Source organism: Typha latifolia, chromosome 2, assembly GCF_019914945.1.
Source record: "Typha latifolia isolate L0001 chromosome 2, TyphaL0001v2, whole genome shotgun sequence".
NCBI lineage: Eukaryota > Viridiplantae > Streptophyta > Magnoliopsida > Poales > Typhaceae > Typha > Typha latifolia.
In genome coordinates this window covers 8,387,450-8,410,144 of record NC_133087.1, presented here as the reverse complement: position 1 = coordinate 8,410,144, position 22,695 = coordinate 8,387,450, and the positions used below count along the sequence as shown (strand labels likewise).

At 39.5% G+C, this 22,695-nt stretch overlaps 1 protein-coding gene across 1 annotated transcript; it reads left to right on the top strand.

Moving 5' to 3' along the window:
- Nucleotides 1-11,114: 11,114 nt before the first annotated feature.
- On the top strand, nt 11,115-13,097 carry LOC140782385 (pentatricopeptide repeat-containing protein DOT4, chloroplastic-like). The gene has a single exon (XM_073128916.1). The coding sequence runs from the start codon at nt 11,153-11,155 to the stop codon at nt 12,947-12,949; it is 1,797 nt and encodes a 598-aa protein (XP_072985017.1). The 5' UTR covers nt 11,115-11,152; the 3' UTR covers nt 12,950-13,097.
- The last annotated feature ends 9,598 nt before the right edge of the window (nt 13,098-22,695 follow it).

Sequence of the window (22,695 nt, the reverse complement as noted above, 5' to 3'; positions counted from 1 at the left end):
TCATCCACCTTTACCTCCATACCCATCCATAACCCTAACATCCACTCCACCCGTCACCACCACCATCACCCAAATTATTATGTGTTTTTGTCCCTTCTACAGTTCGAATCTGCGAAGGGCATAAATACGAAAGTTGTAGATTAAGAAGTTATGAATCTAAAAAAATTAGTTTCATAATTTTTTGACTACCGGAGAATATTTGACAAATATTTTCCCACATTCTTGTGGATTGAGAAGGATTGGCACTTCGATACCCCACAGGTCCAGCTGCGTCATATGAGTGTCAATGATCCCCTCTTACCTATGCATACACATCATCCCTCACCTCCGTTATAAAACCCAAGACCAGCGGTGGTGGAACCCGAGAGGCATGCAACATCGGTGCGCTTCATCGATGAGGAGGATTGGCACTTTGAGGATGAGGTTGATCCCTATGGAGATAGTGATGGACGTGCTCGAGGATTTAGAGAAGGTGATCAACATGCCCAAAGGTTTAGACCTGAACCAAGAATCTTTCGCGAACCCGACAACGCTATTCGAGGGAGAACCGCATGCTTGGACTTTCCAAAATTCTAAGGATGTGATCCAACGGATTGGGTGTTTCAAGTTGAACAATATTTTGATTGTCAAGGTACAGCGAAAGATGCAAATGTCCATATGGCAAGCTTTCACCTCTAAGGAACGGAATTGCATTGGTATAGATCAGTTATTCGTGGTGGTGGATTTACCGGATGGGCTGATTTTTGTAGGAGGATTACACGCAGATTTTGGACAGCGATATATGAAGATTTTGCTGCCATATTAAGCAAGATGGTTCAGAGGACGACCGTATTGGAGTACCAAGCTGGGTTTGAAAGAGTTAGTAGTTATTGTGAGCCACCTTGGCCCGAACAGACATTGATGAGCAAGTTTATTTTGGGGCTATGAGAGGAGATACAAGCGGATGTTCGTGCTCTATGTCCTACTACACTTGAGGAGGCCTTTGAGAAGGTCGTGAGAATAGAACAAAAGCATAGGGCGCTAAAGATGGCAATGAAAACCAATTGGGGGCAACCGAGATGAGCAGTTTGCATCTAGAACGCTGGCTGGAAATTCTGCAGTTTCAAAACAGCGGCTGCGAGTACTAGACCATGACCACCTTTGAGACCTTCTTCCGATATTAGAGGAAGCACCCCCCCCCCCATGTTCGAACTCTCACATCTGCCCAGGTGGAGAAGCGAAGAGCAAAGGGACTTTACTTTTGATGTGATGAACATTTCACCCCTAGTCATCGGTGTTCTAAACTGATCGGGAGTGTGATGCTTATCGACGGTCTTGAAGAGGATGATGAGGTTGTTGATGATGGAAAGTGTCTAGAGGAGGTCCATGAGGAGATTGTTGAGGAAGATGTGGAGGAATATATCCAAGCTAAAATATCGATGCATGCATATTTGGGTACTTCCACGCCGAGAACGTTACGGGTAGACGGACTTGTTAGAAAGTATTGTATGCACATCCTCATCGATTCAGGGAGTACACACAACTTTCTAGATGAGAGGTTAGTGAGGAGATTAGGTTTGGATGCTGAACCAACCACGGGATTTTACGTTGCTATTGGAGACGGCACGAAAATTAAAGCAGAGAGCTTGTGTCGCCGAGTCAGTATATAGGTACAAGAACATGACATCATTGTGGAGTTGTATCCGTTGACGCTGCAAGGCGCGGATATTGTCCTTAGTGCTTAGTGGTTATAGAGTTTGGGGCCCATCACATTTCATTTACGGAGCATGTGGATGATATTTAAACAGGGAAACAAAGATGTGCGGCTGATAGTGTTCGGTCTTTGTCGATTCCTTCGATGCAGCCTATGATGGGGCTGCCTTGTGCGTATGATTTGGCCTATCTTCTTCAGTTAGAACCAGCAGGAGATAAGCCTCAAACAAGTTCAGGTACTTCCATTGAATTGCCTAATTTATTAGATAACTTTTCTGGACTGTTTGAGGAACAGCAAGAGTTGCCACCGAGAAGAGCGGTGGACCATCGCATAGAGATTGTACCCGGGGCTGCACCGACAAACGTGAGGCCATATCGGTATCAACATGTGCAAAAAGAAGTTATTTCAAAGATGGTAGCTGAGATGTTGGAGCAAGGCCTCATTTAATCAAGTTATAGCTCATACTCATTCCCCATGCTGTTTGGTGCAAAAAAGGATGGGACATGGCGTTTTTGTATCAACTATCGGGCACTAAACGCTATTACCGTCAAGGATCGGTATCCCATTCTGGTTATCGAGGAGTTGCCGGACGAGCTTGTAGGGGCGACTATATTTAGATGCTTGACTTGAGGGCTGGGTATCATCAAATTAGAGTTCACCCGGTGGATGTGCGCTAAACTGCATTTCGGACTCCGGATGGGTATTACATGTTTTGGGTGATGCCTTTTGGTCTCACAAATATTCCAGCTACCTTTCAAGGCCTCATGAATGATATATTTTGACCTCTCTTGCAAAGATATGTCTTGATATTTTTTGATGACATTTTGGTGTATAGTAGGACTAAATTGGAGCATTGGTGGCATTTGGAGGATGTACTGAATTTGTTGAAGCAAAACCAATTGAAGATCAAGAAGTCGAAGTGCCTATGGGGAATACCACAAGTGGAGTATATAGGCCACATCATTTCAGCGGATGGTGTAGCGGCGGATCCTCAAAAGGTTGTATGTATGATTACTTAACCTATTCCTACTACTACAACCGAATTGAGAGGATTTTTAGGGCTGACTGGATATTATTGTCGATTCATTGCTGAATATGGCAAGATCGCTACTCCTCTCACTTCTTTGTTGAAAAAGAACTCTTTTAAATGGACGGATGAAGCCACTTTAGCTTTTGAAAAACTGAAAGCAGCAATGACGATGGCACCTGTTTTAGCACTACCAGACTTCACCAAAGAGTTCATTGTGGAATGTGATGCGTCGGGTGTTGGCATAGGAGCTGTACTAATGCAAGGAGGATGTCCCATAGTCTTTTTTAGTAAGGCTTTATCACAAAAATCTCAGCAATTATCGACTTATGAAAGAGAGATGTTAGCAATTCTGCATGCGGTAGGTGATTCATTATTTGATCGGTAGGTGATTCATTATTCTAACCGATCAAAGGAACCTTCCATACTTTATGGGACAGCGCATATACACTCCAACATAGCAGAGATGGGTTATAAAATCACTGGGATATGATTATGAAATCTAATACAAGAAGGGAACGGGAAATAGAGCGGTGGATGCACTATTGCACTAACCTGATACCTCTAAGCTTGCAGCCTATTCTACTCCTACCTTTCCCTTCCTTAACGAGTTGAGGTATGCATGTACATCTGAGCCAGATATTTTGAGATTGTTGTAGGAGGTGATGGATAATCCGAAGCGCCATCTAGAGTTGGAGAATCGAGGTGGTTTGCTGCTGGACCGCGGATGCATTCGAGTGCCCACAAATGAAGGATTGCGGCAGGAATTGTTAGAGCGCTTCCACCAAACTCTAGAGGCTGGTCATGAAGGTGTCTTGAGGACTTATAGGAGGATATCTCAGAGTTGCATGTAGCCAGGATTGAGGCGGGATGTGAGGTGTTTTGTCCGTGCTTGCGAAGTCTGTCAAAGGGCTAAGGAACCACATTGAAACCAGCCAGATTACTTCAGTCTTTACCCATACCAAACCGTGTTTGGGAAGACATTTCTATGGATTTCATAGAGGATCTTCCGTTGGTACATGTTTATTCCATTATCTTTGTGGTGGTTGACAGATTGAGCAAGTGTCTACACTTTTCAGTACTATCATATCCATTTTTAGCCAAGTCAATGGCTAAAATTTTTGTTAGAGATGTTGCTCGGTTACATAGCATGCCACGCATGATTATCTCAAATCGTGATCGTATATCTATGAGTGACTTTTGGACGAAGTTTTTTAGATTGCAAGGGACTCGATTGAACTTCAGTTTGGCCTACCATCCACAGATGGATGGCTAAACTGAGGTGGTCAATTGAAGCATCGAGCTGTATTTGAGGTGCTTTGTTGGAGAGATGCCTAGATAGAGGTTGGAGTTCTTATCGTGGGCGGAGTGGTCTTATAACACCGCCTACCATAGCAGCATTGGCATGACTCCATTTAAGGTGGTGTATGGACGCACAGCTCCAACGTTACGCACTTATGATCTAGTGGTATATGCAGACCGGACGGAGGTGGACTTAGCGTTGATGGATAGAGACGCCACATTAAGGAGGTTGCGTGCTCATCTTAAACTTGCTCAAAACCGCATGAAGCAAGTTTATGATCGTAGCCATAGAGAGCAGAAGTTCGACATCGGCAGTTGGGTGTTTGTGAGGGTACAACCGTATCGACAGGTGACCTTGCGTTCGATGCGTACCCAAAGTTAACATATCGCTACTTTGGTCTGTTTCGAGTGTTGGAGCGTATTGGTCCGGTTGCATATCATTTAGAGCTGCTGGAGGGATTGAGAGTGCATCTTGTCTTCCATGCTTTATTGCTGAGGGAGCGCATTGGAGATCATGATATCGTTGGATCAGTTCTACCGGAACCATTGGAGGAGATTGAGATCGTAGAGCCAGTTCATGTACTTGCTAGACGCCGACGATGATATGGTACCAGATTGGAGATGGATATTCTAGTTGAGTGGCTTGGCAAGCCATCTGATGAGGTGACATGGGAGTTGAAGACTGACATTTTGGAGCGTTTCCCTGACTTTACACCTTGAGGGCATGGTGGGGGAAGCGTGGTGAGCTGATACATTTAGTTAGGATCTTTTCTTATTGCATTAGATGTTTATTTTCATTAAAATCAAATTCCTGTAGGTCGTGTTCGAACGCCCTTGTGAACGCCTGCATAAAGTTTGCAAATACAGAGAATACATATTGTGCGTTTGAACGCGGTCAGGCGAGTTCGAACACTCGCGTTCGAACGCCTGCATTGCATTTGCATTTATAGAGATAGAGCTTTTGGGTTCGTTCGAACGCGATCGGTAGAAATCCTCTAGAATTAGGGTTACATATTATTTTAGGACTTGTTTGCTAGCCTCTATAAAAATATGGATGGCAGCCAACTTCATTATGTTATTGGATTATTAATTTCTTGCCTCCTATCTTCTCTTTAGATTCTGTCCCTCCTCCCTCTTCACTATCCTTCCACCTCTACCATTGGCAGGGTTTCTCCTAACTTCTAATCTCTCTCGACTGTCGAGCTACCCCTCTTCTTTGGGATCTTGACCACTTCGTTCCCTTTATCTATATCCCTAAATCACATCCACGATTCACCTTCACCTGCATACCCATCCATAACTCTAACATCCACTCCACCCGTCATCACTACCATCATCCATGTTATTCCATATTTTTGTCCCTGCTACAGTTCGAATCTATGAAGGGCGTAAACATGAAAGTTGTAGAAGTTACGAACCTAATCCAATTAGTTTCGTAATTTTTTCACTACCGGAGAATATCTGACGAATATCTTCCCATGGTTGCGTGGATTGATTCCTATAATACATTTAGATCTTAAAGGAATCGTTGCGTAGCCTATCTTTGGTACAAGAATCCATCAAAGTGGTATCAGAGCTTATCAAATTGGTATCAGAGCTTATTATCTAAATACAATTTAGGCAAGTTTAGACCCAATGTTAGCCTATTAGTAGTATAAGTGCTTGATGATGATTGTTTATGTCTTTATTGCATTTTATGACATACATGTTGGTTGTTTACTTAATTATTAGTTATTTATTTTTAACACTTTATGCATGATAGACTTCATGTATATACCTATAGCATATGAAATTTGATGAACAAATTATATAATGTGATAGGAGACATTACACCACTTGCATGTATCATTAAGTAATACATGTCTAGGTAATGTCCTTAATTCACTCAACCCAGAATAATAGGTAGAGCGCAATTACATAGTACTTATATTATTAGCCATTTAAATGTGACGTCAATTAGTCTTTGTGGCATTCTAGTAATCATACTACCTTATACAGGGACTAAACACTTAGGACTTTTTAGTTTGAGGCTAAGCTCTGAACTAAATTAGTTAGTCGTATTTCTTAGTCTTAATTTAAGTACATTATACTAGGCTAAAGTAATTTGGTGTTTGGTTCTGAACTAGCTTACTTGGCCTAGTGGGTTGAGAACCAGATCTGGACTGATTTGGATGTAAAAAAATTATAAAAATTTAGGTGGTGGTAGCATCACGAGATAGGGTTCTAATGGCTTAGGTTTCAAGTTAATCAAATGTCTAGATGAAATGATATAATTAAATAGTGAAGCAAGGTTAGAATAGGGTAAAATAATAAATATTCTACGTTGCGACGGTCGTCGGAGGGTGGCAGACGAGTTCTTGCTCCTCCATGGCCATGATCTCTCCTAAGTTAGCTTTGGATCACTTGTTCAGTATTGTCCGCGGTACGTCAACTCTGATACTAATTGTTACTAATCATATCTGAATTAATTCGGATATAAGAAAATTATAAATATTTAGGTGGTAGCTTCATGAAATAGGGTTCTAATGGCTCTAATTTCATGTCAATCGAATGTCTATATTAAAAAGATATAATTAAAAAAATGGAGTAAGATCAGAATATGGTAAAATAGTAAACATGATGGTGGTGGATGGCCACAGAGTAGGGTGACTATTGGAGGTGATAATGGATATGGGTTGGAGGTAGAATTTGAATTTTTAACTTAGATCTACTTCTACGAAAATAAACATGATCTAACAGCTATGATAAAAATGATAAATGCGAGAATAAAAAAAAACCAAACTTATTTAATTCTCAATGCTTGGATGCTTTAATGAATAAAGCCTAGCCCCTCTATATATAGAGGTCAAGTACAATGAATCATACTCAGACTTAGCCCTATAGGCTTATACGACTCGAATTAAGACTTATTTTAGAGGCTTATATTACTTAATTGAACTTGCCTTAGAGGCTTAAATGACTTAATTGAGCTTGCCTTAGTGTCTTACATAACTTAACTAGACTTATCTTAAAGGATTTACATAAGAGATAAAATGACCTAGAGATAAACATGACTTAGCTAAATTAGCATTTATGTCTTTCTCAACATTTTTCTTCATTTTCCCACAGATAGAGTCCTAATCTGGAGAAATCTTGAATACAAAACTTGTAGATTGGAACGTCTTCAATCTTCTTCAAGTGGTCTCATAATATTCAGTCAACTGATAAATATCTGCATAATATTTTTCTAAAATTGTACAAAAATTAATGAACTTTGCTAATTAAATAAACTCTAAAAAGATAACTAGACTCAATCCATTAGCACAATATCCCTGTGATGTGATTTGATCTGGTCTGGATCGCATCAAGACTCATGTCATGAGGTTGACCAGCCACAATCAAATGTGTCCATGCACGCTGTTCTCCCTCTCCCCTCTCTCTTTCTCATAATTTATATGAGAGAGATGGGCTCATCGTCAATTTCACTATATCCGAGCAAGAATCAAACTCGTTATGTCCCCATGTCCATATTTAAAACTCTAGGTTGTGCTCTCCCTTCCCTCAACAGACACCCTCCTCTCCCCTTTTCATTCCCAATCTCTCTTTATTTCTTCCTTGGCTAATGAAGTGCTGGACAAAGTCTGCAGATCACTAGAGCAAGGCAACTCTACTATTCAAACTCCAAGTTATTCCCTTATCCCTCCTTAGAGTAATATGTTTTCCATCAAGCAAATTATAGTTAATTTTGATAATATTACTTCAGCTTCAAATGAGAAATTTATCAAGTGATGACCTCACGTCGGCCTCTCACCAATTTGGGAAGGTCCACCTCATCATCTCTTGCTACGGGTACCATGTTTGGGTATCCATGGTGTGTGTGGGAGGCTACGCCATATTGTCTCCCACTATCAATTTTCTAGATTATGTCTGGCCACCGCTGCTGACCTCTGCCACTTCTACATTTATGCTTTTCCCTCTTCACAAGGAACATTTTGATAACTTTGGTTGGTGCAAGTCTTTATGGACGTCGGCCATAGAGGAGCACCTTAGACTATCATTGGTCGCCCTAGTTGACGGTCGTTATAACCTTGCACTTCCTCGAATCCCTTGACCCTTCATAAACATTTTCAGCTTCATTCTTCTAGGGTGATTTAATTTTCTCCCATTCTCCAAAGAGGTTGAAACTTCCTCTCTCATGTGTTTCTTCTCTAGAAAGAAGAAGAGAAGGAAGGTGGGGGTTGGGTCAACCTTCGTCTAACTTCTCTAGTTAGACCGAAGTCCACTCTAACCATGTTTCTATAGGTTACGGTTTGGCCCGCCCACAACCCACTCCCTCAACTAGTTGTAGACTTGGCCTAGTGGGCTACGACTAGGTCACTATCCAATCCAAAAATTCGGATCGTTGGTTGGCCCAAAAATATATTTATTTATTTATTATTTTATTTTATTTTCTAGTAGTTGTCCTAATTATTTATTAGTGTTTAATTTAGGACAATAAAAATTATAATTATTAGAAATTGTAATCCATGTTAATTTTTGTAATCAGTAATAATGGCATTAACAAAACTAGTGACAAGGTTATAGTTTGATTATTACTTTTCATAACTCATTAGATCAATATCAATATTATAATTACTGTGACACTAAATGCAAAAGCTCAAATTAAGCTTACTCAGGCTCAAAATAGCAATACATAGTTTCTATAATTAGTTAGATCTAGGTGAGTTATTTTTGCTTATGCACTAATTACATTCATAAATCATTAGATCCATTGCCGTGCAAGGAACATCTTGATACACATATCGAGGAGTATTTGCCCAATCTAGATACAATTTAGGCAAGTTTAGACCCTATGTTAGCCTATGAATAGTATAAATGCTTGATGATGATTATTTGTCTTTATTACATTTTATGACATACATATATGTTATTTACTTAATTCTTAGTTATTTATTATTTAATGATTTATTCATGATAGACTTCATGTATATAACTATAGCATATAAAATTTGATGATCATATTATATAATGTGATAGGAGACATTGCACCACTTGCATGTATCATTAAGTATGAGTTATGTCTAGACAGTGTTCTTAACTCACTCAACCCAAAATAATAGGTAGAGCGCCATCACATAATACTTATATTATTAGTCATTTAAGTGTGACGTCAATTAGTCTCTATGGCATTCCAATAATCACACTACCTTCTACAAGGACTAGACACTTAGGCCATTTTAGTATGAGGCTAAGCTCTAAATTAGATTACTTGGTCTCATTTCTTAGTCTTCATTTAAGTACATTGTACTAGACTAAAGTAATTTGGTGTTTGGTTCTAAACTAGGGTAAGAGTATATTTATTATTTATGATTTAATGTGAAAAAGTGAAAAAAAAATGTTACTTTTGTTAGAAAATAAATGATAATAAATTTGATCGACAAAAATACCCTTTTGTCATTATGGTGCTTATTACTATAATATACAAATATTATAAGTGTATTATAACTTATGATATTATAATATACATTTGCCGTGTTAAGGCTGATAAGATATAAGGTTAATAGCTTTAAATCAATAATAAAATTAGAATCAATTTGAAATAATATTAAAATTTATATATTAGTAATTATTTGGGAGTGACTACTGAACTTGATTAGAAAAACAGAGGTGAGATAAGAGTGATAAGATATAAGGTTAATAGCTTTAAATCAAGAATAAAATTAGAATTAATTTGAAATAATATTAAAATTTATATATTAGTAATTATTTGGGAGTGACTACGAACTAGATTAGAAAAATAGAAGAAGATAATTTGATGTTTGATTATTGAACTAGGTTATGGGTCTCTGAACCAATTCCAAGACCCCCCCCCCTCCTCCTGAACTCAAAACAAATAAGGTCTTAGTGATAGTAAAAGTAAGATTGTATAAGATATAGATCTAGCATTACTCAACAATATAAGGTTAATAGTCTACTTGATTGAATTTATGAAGACATTTGATATAAATTATGGTTATGCAAGAATTTACCTTAAGTTTTATTAGCTATGATTTACTTTGTGGTAGTATTTTTGAGCATATATTATAATGTTCATCATATGTCTTTATTATATTAGAGTATTTCGGACTTTACTTGTTAGACAGTATTGCTCACCACCATAATATTAACAAATGTAGAGGAAGACGATGCTAGCATATCCATGAGTAGTTGCTTTTGTTTTCTTTCTTCTAGATATTTTATTTTAAACTAGTTGGATATTAGCCCTTTATTTTTTTTTTCTTTAGTTATAGACATGTATTAATAGAGGCTAATTATGGCTTCTAGTATTTATTTATTTATTTATTTGGATTCTCTTGCATGGAGATTATTTATATTTTTGATATATATTTTGCATACTTTATAAAAATATTGATCAACATGTCATGTAATAACCTTATAAATTTCTCCATGTGAAGGGCATATGTATTTTATAATTAGTGTTTTATTGACCTTTTTGACGTATGCACAACCTCCAAAATGACCTGTATAGTTATTTGTCAGGATTTTCTGTTAAAAAATATCATGTGGCTATCACATGATCAAAGTTAGACCTTTTATGAACTATTTTACTTTTATTTTGAAGGAAAGGAAGAGAGGAAAGTTGCGGTTAAAATGATCATTTAACATTCTTGATAACACTGCTAGAGGGTGGGACAAGATACTCGATAACCTGATATTTTGTACTAGTTCTCTTAGTATCTGACCATAGAATGAAATATCTCAATAATTTTAAAAAATGAACAGAATAGGTAAAAATTTCATAGTTGCTCAAACATGTAAACAATTAATATCATGTAAGTATTATAATAATTTGATGGCTCTATTAACAACCGTTCAATTTTTTTCACATTAGTCTAGAACATGGGGAGGCAAATTGTTTAGGCAGGCATATCGATTTTAGGCGTAATCACGGAGTAAATTGTAATTTATCCCGAAAACACAATAAACCCAATTTATCAATTTTTTTAAAAAAAAATTTTAATCCCATCAGTTGTCAGTTTATGACCCCTTTGGTTAGTCTTTTTTGGTACTATGTTTGTTATCTTTCCCCCTCGTTAGATATATTGACAACGCCTAAATACACAAAACTATGTTCGTGGAAACCAAAACGTATGTCATCCCATTTCCACCTAGTCCCGAAACTAACATCTTTGCAGACATGGAATCATATGATACAGTCTTCCACAAGAAAGGGGTTGTTCTCAGAGTCCCTACATCTCTACTCCTCCATGCTGAGATCCGGAGTTCACGGCGACGACTTCACTTTCCCCTTCGTTGCCAAGGCCTGCGCCAAGTTGGGCTCCGTATGGGACGGCAGGAAACTCCACGCTCACGCCATCTTGTTGGGCTTCCAAGGAAACACATTCGTGCAGACCTCCCTACTGGACATGTACTCCAAGTGCTCTAGTTTCTCAGAGTCATGGCAGATGTTTGTTGAAATGCACCACAGAGGCCTGGTCTCCTGGAATTGCATGATCTCTGCGTACTCTAAGGATGCTCAAACCGACAAATCGATGGGGCTTTTTAATGAGATGCGTGGGTCCGGTGTGCAGCCCAGCTGTAGTACATATATAAGCCTCATCTCTGGTTGCATGGGTTCGGTCTCGGCTTTAAGACATGGTCTCTCTGTATATTCTTGCGGGATTAAAGTTGGAGTTGATTCGTATTTGCAATTTCGTAACTCGGTCCTCTCCATGTTTGTCCGCTATGGCCTAATCGTTGATGCTTGCCTTTTGTTTAATTGCATGGAAGGAAAGTCCGTTGTCACTTGGACTGCGATGGCATGCGGGTATTTGAGAATAGGAGATTACATGAAGGTGTTTGATCTCTTTAACCGCATGCGCAGAGGTGGAAACAGGCTAGACTCAATCGCATTAGTAAATGTCATCTTGGCTGGTGTGCAGTCTGGAAGTTTATGGACAGCCCGCGGTTTGCATGCTTTTGTTATCCAAAGTGGCTTTGGTCATGAAGGAGATATTGTCACATCATTAGTAAATTTGTATGCAAAATGTGCAGACATTATATCAGCTCGAAAGGTTTTTGATTCAGTTTCAGAGAAGAATGTCTTCTTGTGGACTTCATTGATAAGTGGATATGTTAACGGTGGTCATTCACGAGAAGCACTTGAACTATTTCAAAATTTGTTGAATTCAACTGTTAGACCAAATGAAGCAACCATTTCCGTCATTCTTTCAGCCTGTGCTGACATTGGATCAGTTGCAATCGGGGAAAAAGTTGAAGAGTACATAGTAGCAAACAGACTTGAATTAGATTTACGAGTTCAGACTGGATTGATTCGCATGTACTGCAAATGTGGAATCTTACAACGAGCAAGAAAAATATTTGATGGTATCCCTGCAAAAGACTTGACTGTTTGGAGTACCATGATAAGTGGATATGCATGTCACGGGGAAGGCACAGAAGCTCTTTCTTTCTTCCAGGAAATGCAGAAAGAAGCTATCAAGCCAGATGCTATTGTTTTTACTAATATCTTATCAGCATGTAGCCATTCTGGTTTGGTGGATGAAGGACTGAAATGGTTCAGGAGCATGCAGACAGATTACGGTATTGATCCAACAATTGAGCATTATATGTGCATAGTAGATCTTCTCAGTAAAGCTGGTCAAATAAATATTGCTTCAAAGTTTATTTGTCAGATGCCCATCAAATTGCAGAATCAGGTTTGGGCTCCCCTGCTTAACGCATGCACAGCTCATCATAACAGTCAATTAGGAGAATTAATATCAAAGCAACTACTGAAGCAGGAGATACTAGAAGCTGAACAATATGTCTTAATGTCTAATGTGTACACCTGCATAGGTAAATGGGAAGAGGCAACTGCTTTTAGGAGTTCTCTAAACAAGAGAAGACTGATTAAGGAGCCTGGATGGAGTAGGATCGAGCTATGAAACTAAACTTAGAGATGGGTTCTGACGATTATATTAAAATACATGACGATTTTCTTTTTCTAATGAAGTGAAAGAAGAAAGTTTGAAGAAGTATAAAGAAAGAGTATGATTGAGACAAGCAGCTGAATATAATGTTGGTTATGATTTATTCGTTAGCCATACTTTTGGAGCACTCCAATGGATACTGTCCTCCCAAATGGTAAATACTGTATACTTTGTTCCAGTAGTAAGAATGAGAAAATTTTGAAAGCTAACATTGAGTTCCTCCACCAATCTTCGCATGTCTTCTATTCTGTTAAAGTACACTTTGTTCTTTGATTCCTTTGAGCAAAGCTATTATATACTACAAATATTCAGAGTCGCATACAAAGCCTTCTTAAGCGTGAAGGTGATTAACAAAGAGAACAACGAGAAAAGATGATCACGTAGCCTTAAAAAAAAACTGGTTATGTTTTCAAATCTAGCAAAATTGGCATGCATTTAGATGCATTACAGGTGATTCAGATTATGCTAGCATTCAAAATATGCCATTACAAAGAGAACAACGAGAAATTCAAGTTATATGATCATGAGCATTGTGATCAATCAACCTTCGAAAATAATTAATTATCTTAAAATTTAAGAAAATTGACATATAGAACCCTGCATTTAGACTTATTACAGAAAATTCAGGTTATATTTGCATTGAAAAATGGTCATAAAAGTACCCAAAATGTTACTATAGTTCAATATTGGCATTTCGACAAATGTTACTTAAAAGCATGTCGAAGTTGGTCAACATTAGCATTTTTTTGTTATATTTAGCGGAATCTAACATCTACCGGCAAGAGCTATCAATAGTGACATTTAGTGACATTTTGTAATTATCAATCTAGGTTATAACACTCAAACAAAATGCTAGTAATATTTAATGATATTTTTAACAATAACCAATAAATATTTAGTGACATTTGCAGAAATACCGATAAAAATTAGTCACCTTTTTACAATACCAGTTAATAACTAGTGGCATTTTTTCTAATGATAGTAAATATTTAGTGGCATTTATCAAATGCCAATGTAGCTATTTTTTAATTTTTTAATTTATATTCCAATGCATTTACATAAATGCCGCTAATGGTAATTACTTAATTTTATTATATATTAAAATTTTTGGCACTATAATTGTTCTAAACTCAAATATTCAGTAATATAGTGCAATCAAAGACATTATTACTTTCTATTGTGTATCAACAAAATATTTATATAGCAAAGATAATCCTATAAAAACAAGTTCAGAAATAATATATTATATATCTAAATGAAAATCACTTGCCTATGGAGTATATACACATCCACAACCATCTAAAAAGAGTTAAATATATGCTATGTTTTAAAATCATGTACTTAGATCTATAATTATCCAAAAGTGATTATACCAAAATAAAGTAGTTCTAAGACATCCCAAAATTCTTAGTATTAAAAATAAAACTCCCGAAGTGTCCAATAGTTGAGGCATTGCTATTGTTTTCACCTTCATTATGGCTTAGCCTAAAAAAAATTAAATTAAATTAAATTAAATAAAACATGTATAATAAACCTACACCTAGTGTATAAAATTTTACCACGTAGAAAGATCAAACTATGGTCTTTATAGTGGCATTTCGAATTAGTAGTGGATTTAGAGGCTATCATTCTCATATCAAAATCAAGAATACTCAGCAAAGCTTATCTCATGCCACTAATTTTTAACATCAACAAAAGTAATGGTGTTATATTTTTTTATTCTAGGGGATAAACTACTAAATAACGATTAACATGTCCATCATGTAAAAGGGCACTTGTTCTTAATATTTGAAGCGTAGCCAAAAATTTTCATATATTGGCCATTGTAGATTCTTAAAACATAATCACAAAGTTTTGTACAATAGAAGCTCTTTTGATAGTATTTTTGAGTTTAGGGATGTGATACGATCTCCCCTTAGGCCAAGCCAAGGTTCGATTTTTTCAATTTTCAGATCTGGACCGGGATCGACACGGAACTTTGGAAATAGATCCTAAAAGATGCCACCATCGGATCGAGTGAGATTTTGATATGTTATAGCCCCAAAAAGAGCTTTCCAACAAATCAAGTTTCACGCGATTCAGATGTCGGGATCTCGAGATATCGTCCGATTAGTGGACAAATGTCGGGTAGTCTGTATTAGGATCTGTGGATGGAGGCACGAGATCTTAGATGATAGTGGATGGTGGTGGACCGGCGTTAATGGGGTGGCACCGGTGAATACATGGAGATGGAAGGGTTATGGGTGATGGAAGGGTCAGGGCAAAGTGATAGATAAATTGTAAGAAGGGGGAGGAGTGGGCCGCCCCTAAGGGACTAGGGTGATTGGCCGGATGAGAGAGGCTAAAAGCGGCTGCGACGTCGGGGAACGAGACAATGGGAGAGAAGAAGACGAAGGAGGCAGAGCAAAAACTCAATTCATCAGTAATAATTCCATGGTTGCCATCCACACCTTTAGAGGCTAACCAAACAATTCAAAAATGATAATTATTAACCCTAAACAGTACATTTTCGTCGGCCGTGTTCGAACGCGCCCGATTGCGTTCGAACGCACATATTTTATACTTCTCTGGATTTGCGAACGCGATGCAGGCATTTGCAAGCGCATTCAAACGCACATTTTGCACTCTCTGGATTGCGAACCTAATGCACCCGCAATCAAACGCGAATCCAGAGAAACACACTCCACCCACATTCGAACGCACTCCACCCGCATTCACTCCACCCGCATTAGAACGCGACATACAGAAAACTTATTTTTTTGTGAATTAGACACTAAAATTAGAAACAAAGACATCCCTAAAGTGTATCCATGCTCAAGACGACATCGGTGAAGTCCGAATCATATCAATCCACCACGCTTTCGCAACCTTGTCCTCAAGGTTTGAAATTGGGAAAGTGATCCATGATATCTGACTCTAGCTCCAAGTAGACTCCTCAGAGGGCTTGCCTAGCCACTCGATCAGCACTTCGATCTCTAATTTGGATCCATGGCGTCTTCTCCTGCGGCCTAAGACTCGGACCAGTTCAGTTCGACCATCTTCCTCCATTGGTTCGGGCAAGGCCGAACCCACCACATGGTTAGGCCTGATCTGGGCCTTCAATGCCGATACATGGAAAATCGGATGGATCCTGGTTCCTTCGGTAGGTCCAACCAAGTAAGCTATTTGACCAATTCTTTTAGCACTCGGTATGGACCATAGTACTTGTGACCCAACTTCTGCTTCAAAATTTGCCTCAATGTGGATTGCCAGTACAGTTGAGCTCGAATGAACACTAATTGATCCACCTCAAACTCCCACTCACGTCGGCCTCTGTCATGAGTTTGTTTCATGTGGTTTTGGGCTGTTGCTAGGTGAATATTGAGTGGTCTCAAGGTCTCATCTCGATCAGCAAGTTCCAAGTCGAGCTCGGTCCTATCCACTGCCGCGAGTCTATCGTAGGCACGCAAGATTGGGGGAGTGCGCCCATAAACTGCCTCGAAGGAATTTGACACAATCCTTTGGTTGGTCCGCCACAAAGTATCGCAAGTATTGCTCTAGTCTACGATTCACCACCTCAGTTTGGCCATCCGTATCGGGGTGATAAGCTAAACTAAGGTTGACTTGACTCCCTTGCAATCTGAAGAACTCGGACCAAAACTCGCTGATGAAGATGCGATCCTGGTCTGACACGATTGTCCTAGGCATCCCATACAAGCGCGCCACTTCTCGAACAAAAATTTCAGCAATCTTTTTCGCTGAAAACGGGTGCGTCAATGCTATGAAATGAGTATATTTGCTCAATCTATCTACCACAATGAGCACCACCGATTGTCCTCGAACCTCCGGTAGCCCCTCGATAAAGTCCATGGAGATGTCCTCCCAAATATTCTCCAGTATAGGCAGTGGTTGCAACAGCCCGCTGGGTTTGAGCGTCTCTAATTTGACTAGTTGGCAGATTTGGCATTCACGCACATATTTCTTCACGTCCGATTTCATCGTTGTCCATGCACAGTTTTGGGCCAGCCGCTTGTAGGTACGCAAGACCCCTTCATGGTTGCTATATGAGTATCATGGAAGTGTGCCATCAATAGTCTTCGTAGCTCTTCGTCCATAGGTACCTTGATCCGCCCACGCTCGAGTACTAACCCGTCGCGCTCCTCGTGCTCGGGACGGCTTGATGGGTTCTCTCTCAGCTCCTTCATGAGTCGGACCAGATCACTATCCCCTGCCTGGCTCTCCGTAGATCTGAGAACAAGGAAAAGTGGGTGCTAAGAAAGAAACGAGTTCACTTGCGTCCCCTACGCTTGGAAGTTCAATCAACGGTTGATTTCCATCCAGCAACACTCTTTGGTCATTCCTCCAAAATGTCAATGAGAGGTTTGTAAAGTCAAATGTCATGGGCCCCAAGCTTTGAAGCCATTGAGTCCCCAAAATAATGTCGGCACCTCGCAAGGCCCACGGATAAAGATCCAATATGAAACATTGGCCTTGCACCTTCAACTCCACACCTCTACAAATGAAATCTACCCGCAATGTAGTGCCATCTCCAATCGTCACATCGAACCCTTCTATGCATTCCAACTTAAGCCCAATCTTTCTAAGAAGCCTATTGTCAATAAAGTTGTGGGTGGACCTGGTATCGATCAAGATTCTCACTATGGTTATCTTGATTACACTATTCACTTGCAAAGTCTTTGGTGTGGCTGTCCCGGAATAGGCGTGGAGGGAGATCTCGGCCATCATGTCCTCCACAGGTCGCTCCTCAACTACTCCTTGCTGTCTAGCCACATCCTCAACTTCATTTGTAATCTCATCCTCAGCCTCCTCCAATCCATCGATTAGCATCACTGATCCTATCAGTTTAGCGCAGCAATGCTTGGGTACAAATTTCTCATCACAACAAAAGCATAGGCCTTTAGCTCTTCATTCCTCTACTTAAGCATGTGTGAGTGCTCGTCCCGGACCTCTAGGCTGTACTTCAATCTTAGGATGGTTTTAGGACCACTCGAGGAGGCACCATTGCAGCAACGGTTCTTGCGTGGGTGAAAGTCCCCGTAACCGTTTTCCCTTCCTCTATTGGGAGAATCTCTTCTTCATCATCTCGCCGTGCAGCTATGGCTTTGGTTGTCATCATAGGAAGCGCATGTCTGAGGAACGGTGACTTTGTTACTAGCTTGATACAATCTCCCCTTAGGCCAAGGTTCTATCCTTTCCGATTTTTAGATATGGATAGGATTTGATAGGAAACTTTGAAAATATATCTCAAAATATGCTGCCATCAGATCGACGTGAGATTTTTATATGTTGTAGCCCTAGAAAAAAGATTTCCAAAAAATCATTTTTAGGCAAATCGGATATCGAGATCTCGAGATATCATTTGATTAGTGGACGAATATTGGGTAGTCTGTCTTAGGATCCGTAGATGATGGTGGATGGTGGTGGACTGGCGTTAATGGGGTGGCACCGATGAATATGTGGAGATGGAAGGGTTATAGGTGATGGAAGGGTTAGGGCAAAGTGATAGATAGATTGGAAGAAGGAGGACTAAGGTGATTGGCCGGATGAGGGAGGCTAAAAGCGACAACGCCGGAGAATAAGAGAATGGGAGAGAAGAAGACGAAGGAGGCAGGGCAAAAACTCAATTCATCAATAATAATTCCATGGTTTCCATCCACACTTTTAGAAGCTAACCAAACAATTCAAAAATGACAATTATTAACCCTAAACAGTATATTTTCGCCGACCACGTTCGAACGCACATATTTCACACTTCTCTGGATTTGCGAACGCGATGCAGAAACTCAATTCATCAATAATAATTTCATGGTTCCCATCCACACCTTTAGAGGCTAACCAAACAATTAAAAAATGACAACTATTAACCCTAAACAGTACATTTTCGCCGACCGCATTCGAACGCGCTCGGGCGCGTTCGAATGCACATATTCTGCACTTTTCTGGATTTACGAACGCGATGCAGGTGTTCGCAGGTGCGTTCAAACGCATATTTCACATTCTTTGGATGTGCGAACCTGATGCAGGCGTTCACAAGCGCGTTCGAACGCGACCTACATAAAACTTTTTTTTTTGTGAATTAAACACTAAAATCAAAAACAAAGACATCCCTAAAGTGTATCTATGCTTAAGACGACATTGGTAAAGTCCGAATCATATCAGGATGCAACTACCTAAGTATCTTAGTCCAACTTGACAAGCCAATTGAGATTCCACATTAAAAATTCGAGGAGAAATTCAACAGAGGAAAACATTAGCGATTATAGGGATTTTGATAAAGATAAGATTGTATTATTTAAATGAAATTAAGTGGATGTACCGTCCAAATAAAATAAGTTCAAATGTAGAGGAATTTAGGAAGATAAATATAGTTTCATACTTATCAATTTCAAACATTTGTCAAATACTAAACAGCAATTGTCTAATATATCTTTAGTATTGGCATCCCAAGCGCAGCAGGTGTTTTATGCATACGATCTGTTTAATAAGGATTGTCATGTGTTTATTAGGACAAAATCTAATTAATCTTCACTTAATTGTAGTGATACTAATGAAGAGGAAGATATTGGCAATGATGAAAAAACATATATTTTTGCAAGTGGTTTAATTAGTGAGCAAATTGTAGAGGCTCTTCTCTTAATGTTGATGATGACATTTGGTGGATAAGACCAAATATATCTTGAACAACTATTGATAAACCTTTAAATATAATTCATCATACTATTGACAACTATGATGGTATGAAATTTGAGGAAGACGATGGAGCTGATGCTATATTAATTTGAGATTATTTTTATATGATATAGTTATAAAGTACTTGTAATTAAGATTATTTTATATGAAGTATTCTAGTTAATATACCATTTTTCTTTTGCTGTGTAATTTGTTCAAGCAACTATAATGTGACAGCCTTCTTTTTAATATTCTGTCAAAGATTTGAGAAATAAGATATATTAAATTTTTCCTAAAATTTTACCAAAATACTCCTATTGTTTTCAAAAACTTTATTATTTTTCAACATTGCATCTATCTATTTATTTTGCCAATTGATTGACAAGGAGAAGATTTGTGCAATTCAGCATTGAAAGAGGTATTAGTTCTTAATGCTTAATCAGAGTGAACATTGATATTGGATTTATGATGCTAAACCCATAAAAGAAATCTTCAATTATTTAAATCTAAGTGGAGTAGCTCTAGAAGATAGCTTTCTAAGAATCAAACATTTTGAGATTTCGATGGCTAGATTGGGAGACATCGTCTAATCAACGATTAGAGGTCAGGAAGCATGGGATTGATGGGCTAATGGTAAGATGGTAAAATTGGCCAGAATGTGGATAACTCTAGGTAGTGACTGAACTTAATAAGGACAGAGTGAAGAGGAAGGAGAAGGTGGTCGGTGGACAAGAAGGACAGGAGGTCTAATGGAGTAAGGTAGGGAGGGGCTGATGATCAAGGAGGCTTGCTCGGCTAAGGTTTGAAGGAAGGAGGGAGAGGAGCTAGGTCGAGATGGGAGAAAGGTGATACGAGGAACTTAACCAATTAATCAAAACATGATTCATCTAATTGCACTCCACAATTTCTATTGGAGGCTAACCGATTAACCCGAACCATATCAAGTTCATCAATAAATCAATATGACTAACATAAGCTGAAATTGAATTAAATCAAATGCTGAAAAAAATAACTTGATAGATAAATGACTCAAACCATTATCCTAATATCCATGGGGTGGTTCGATTTGATCTAGATCACATCAATTCACCACGTTTCTGCTTTGTTCTCAAAGTGATGGCTCAAGAGGGTTTGATCAGCTCAAGTTTGGGTAGATCGAGTGGAATTGACTCCGTTGGAAAATCTATCGTTTGATCCTCTCTTTTTTTAAGAACTCAAGTTGACCATCTCTGCATCCTCAAAGCAAGCTTCCTTCAATTCAAAATTGGGAGAAAGGAAAGGAAAAAACTAAAACCGAAGAAGAGACCAAGTTGACCGAGTCAGTTTGACGCGAGATCGATTTGGGCTAATCTTAGGCCAGCTGAATATGGGTTGCATCCAAGGTCTTTTGGAGCTCATCTAAGGTGGGGAAGTGGCCCACCAAGATGGGGAAGACCTTGGAAAGGGTCTGACCAAGCTCAGCCAAGTTGTGGATTTGGGTAAGATTTGAATGCAAGGAATGACCTTAAGAGTTAATATGTGCATTTGTAGCCTTAGCTAGATCAGTTGTATTAGAGGCGTGTCCAAAGCTTGGAGAAGAAATCTGAGGTCAGTACGTGACTGATCTAGGTAAGGGATAACTTGAAAAGGATTGGACCAAGTCTCAACTTTAGTCTTAAGAAAACCAAGGCCCGGTTGCAACAGGAAAGCCAACTCTGTTGGTGCTCTGCATGTATGGAGACCTCGACATACATTGTAACAACCCAACCCTAAAAAAATAATATTTTGGGCACTTGCATGGTGGGGGCGCCACGTGCCCACTGCCAATGTCGCAGCCAATGGGCTGCAGCCAGTTGGCCGCGTGATACGATCTTCTCTTTGGGGCTAAGGCTCTGATACCAGCTTGATACGATCTGGCACGGAACTTTGAAATTAGATCCCAAAATATTCTGTCATCGGATCGACGGAACTTTTGATATGTTGTAGCCTCATAAAAGAGATTTCCAAAAAATCAAGTTTCAGGCAAATCGGAGTTGGGGATCTCGAGATATCGTCCATTTAGTGGACGAAGGTCAGGTGGTCTGTTTTGGATCCGTGGATGGAGGCACGTGATCCTAAGTAATGGTGGATGGTGGTGGACTGGCGTTAATGTGGTGGCACCGGTGAAAAGTGATGGTGGAAGAGTTGTGGTTGATGGAAGGATTAGGGCAAGTGTGGGATATATTGGACGAAGGGGGAGAAGAGGGCCACCCCTAAGGGACTAGGGTGATTAGCCGGACGAGGGAGGTTAGAAGCGGCGTCGCCAGGGATTGAGAGAACGTGAGCGAAGAAGACGAAGGAGGCAAGGCAAAACTCAATCTCAATAATCAATAATAATTTTGGTTGCCCTACACATCCTTTTATAGGCTAACCAACAACTCACATTAACCCTAAAACACAATTTTCGCCGACCGCGTTTGAACTCGCCCGACCGCGTTCGAACTCGCCCGACCGCGTTCGAACACACCGAATTAGCTCTTCTGGATTTGCGAACACGATGCAGGCGTTCGAACGCATGATCGAATGTGCCTGTCGGTATTTGCGAACGCGATGCAGGCGTTCACAGTGCGTTCGAACGCACAGTACATTCTTTTCTCCACGTTCACAACCCCGTTCACAAACCGCGTTTGAACTCACTCCACCCGCGTTCGAACGCGACTTACAGAAAACTTATTTTAATGGAAATTAAACACTAAAACATGAAATAAAAACACTCCTAAAGTGAACCCATGCTCGAGACGACGTCGGTGAAGTCCAAATCGTATCACCGCGGCGGGCCCCGGTACTGCCACAACTCCTCCACCGCCTTTCCTCTCTCTCTTTAAATCTCTCTCTCTCTATCTCTCTCTCGGTCACTCGCTCACTTTACTCTCTCTCTTCTCTCTCAGTCACTCTCTCCTCCACCGCCACCTTCCCGAAGCCGCTGCCGGCGGTGAGATCCCTCATTCCCCCTCTCTTTCCTTTTCTTCCTCTCTCTCTCTCTCTCTCTCTCTCTCTCTCTCTCTCTCTCTCTC

Bases quoted from the DNA above. Each gene is read 5' to 3' on its own strand.
- LOC140782385 (XM_073128916.1), top strand. From the start codon at position 11,153: ATGTCATCCCATTTCCACCTAGTCCCGAAACTAACATCTTTGCAGACA.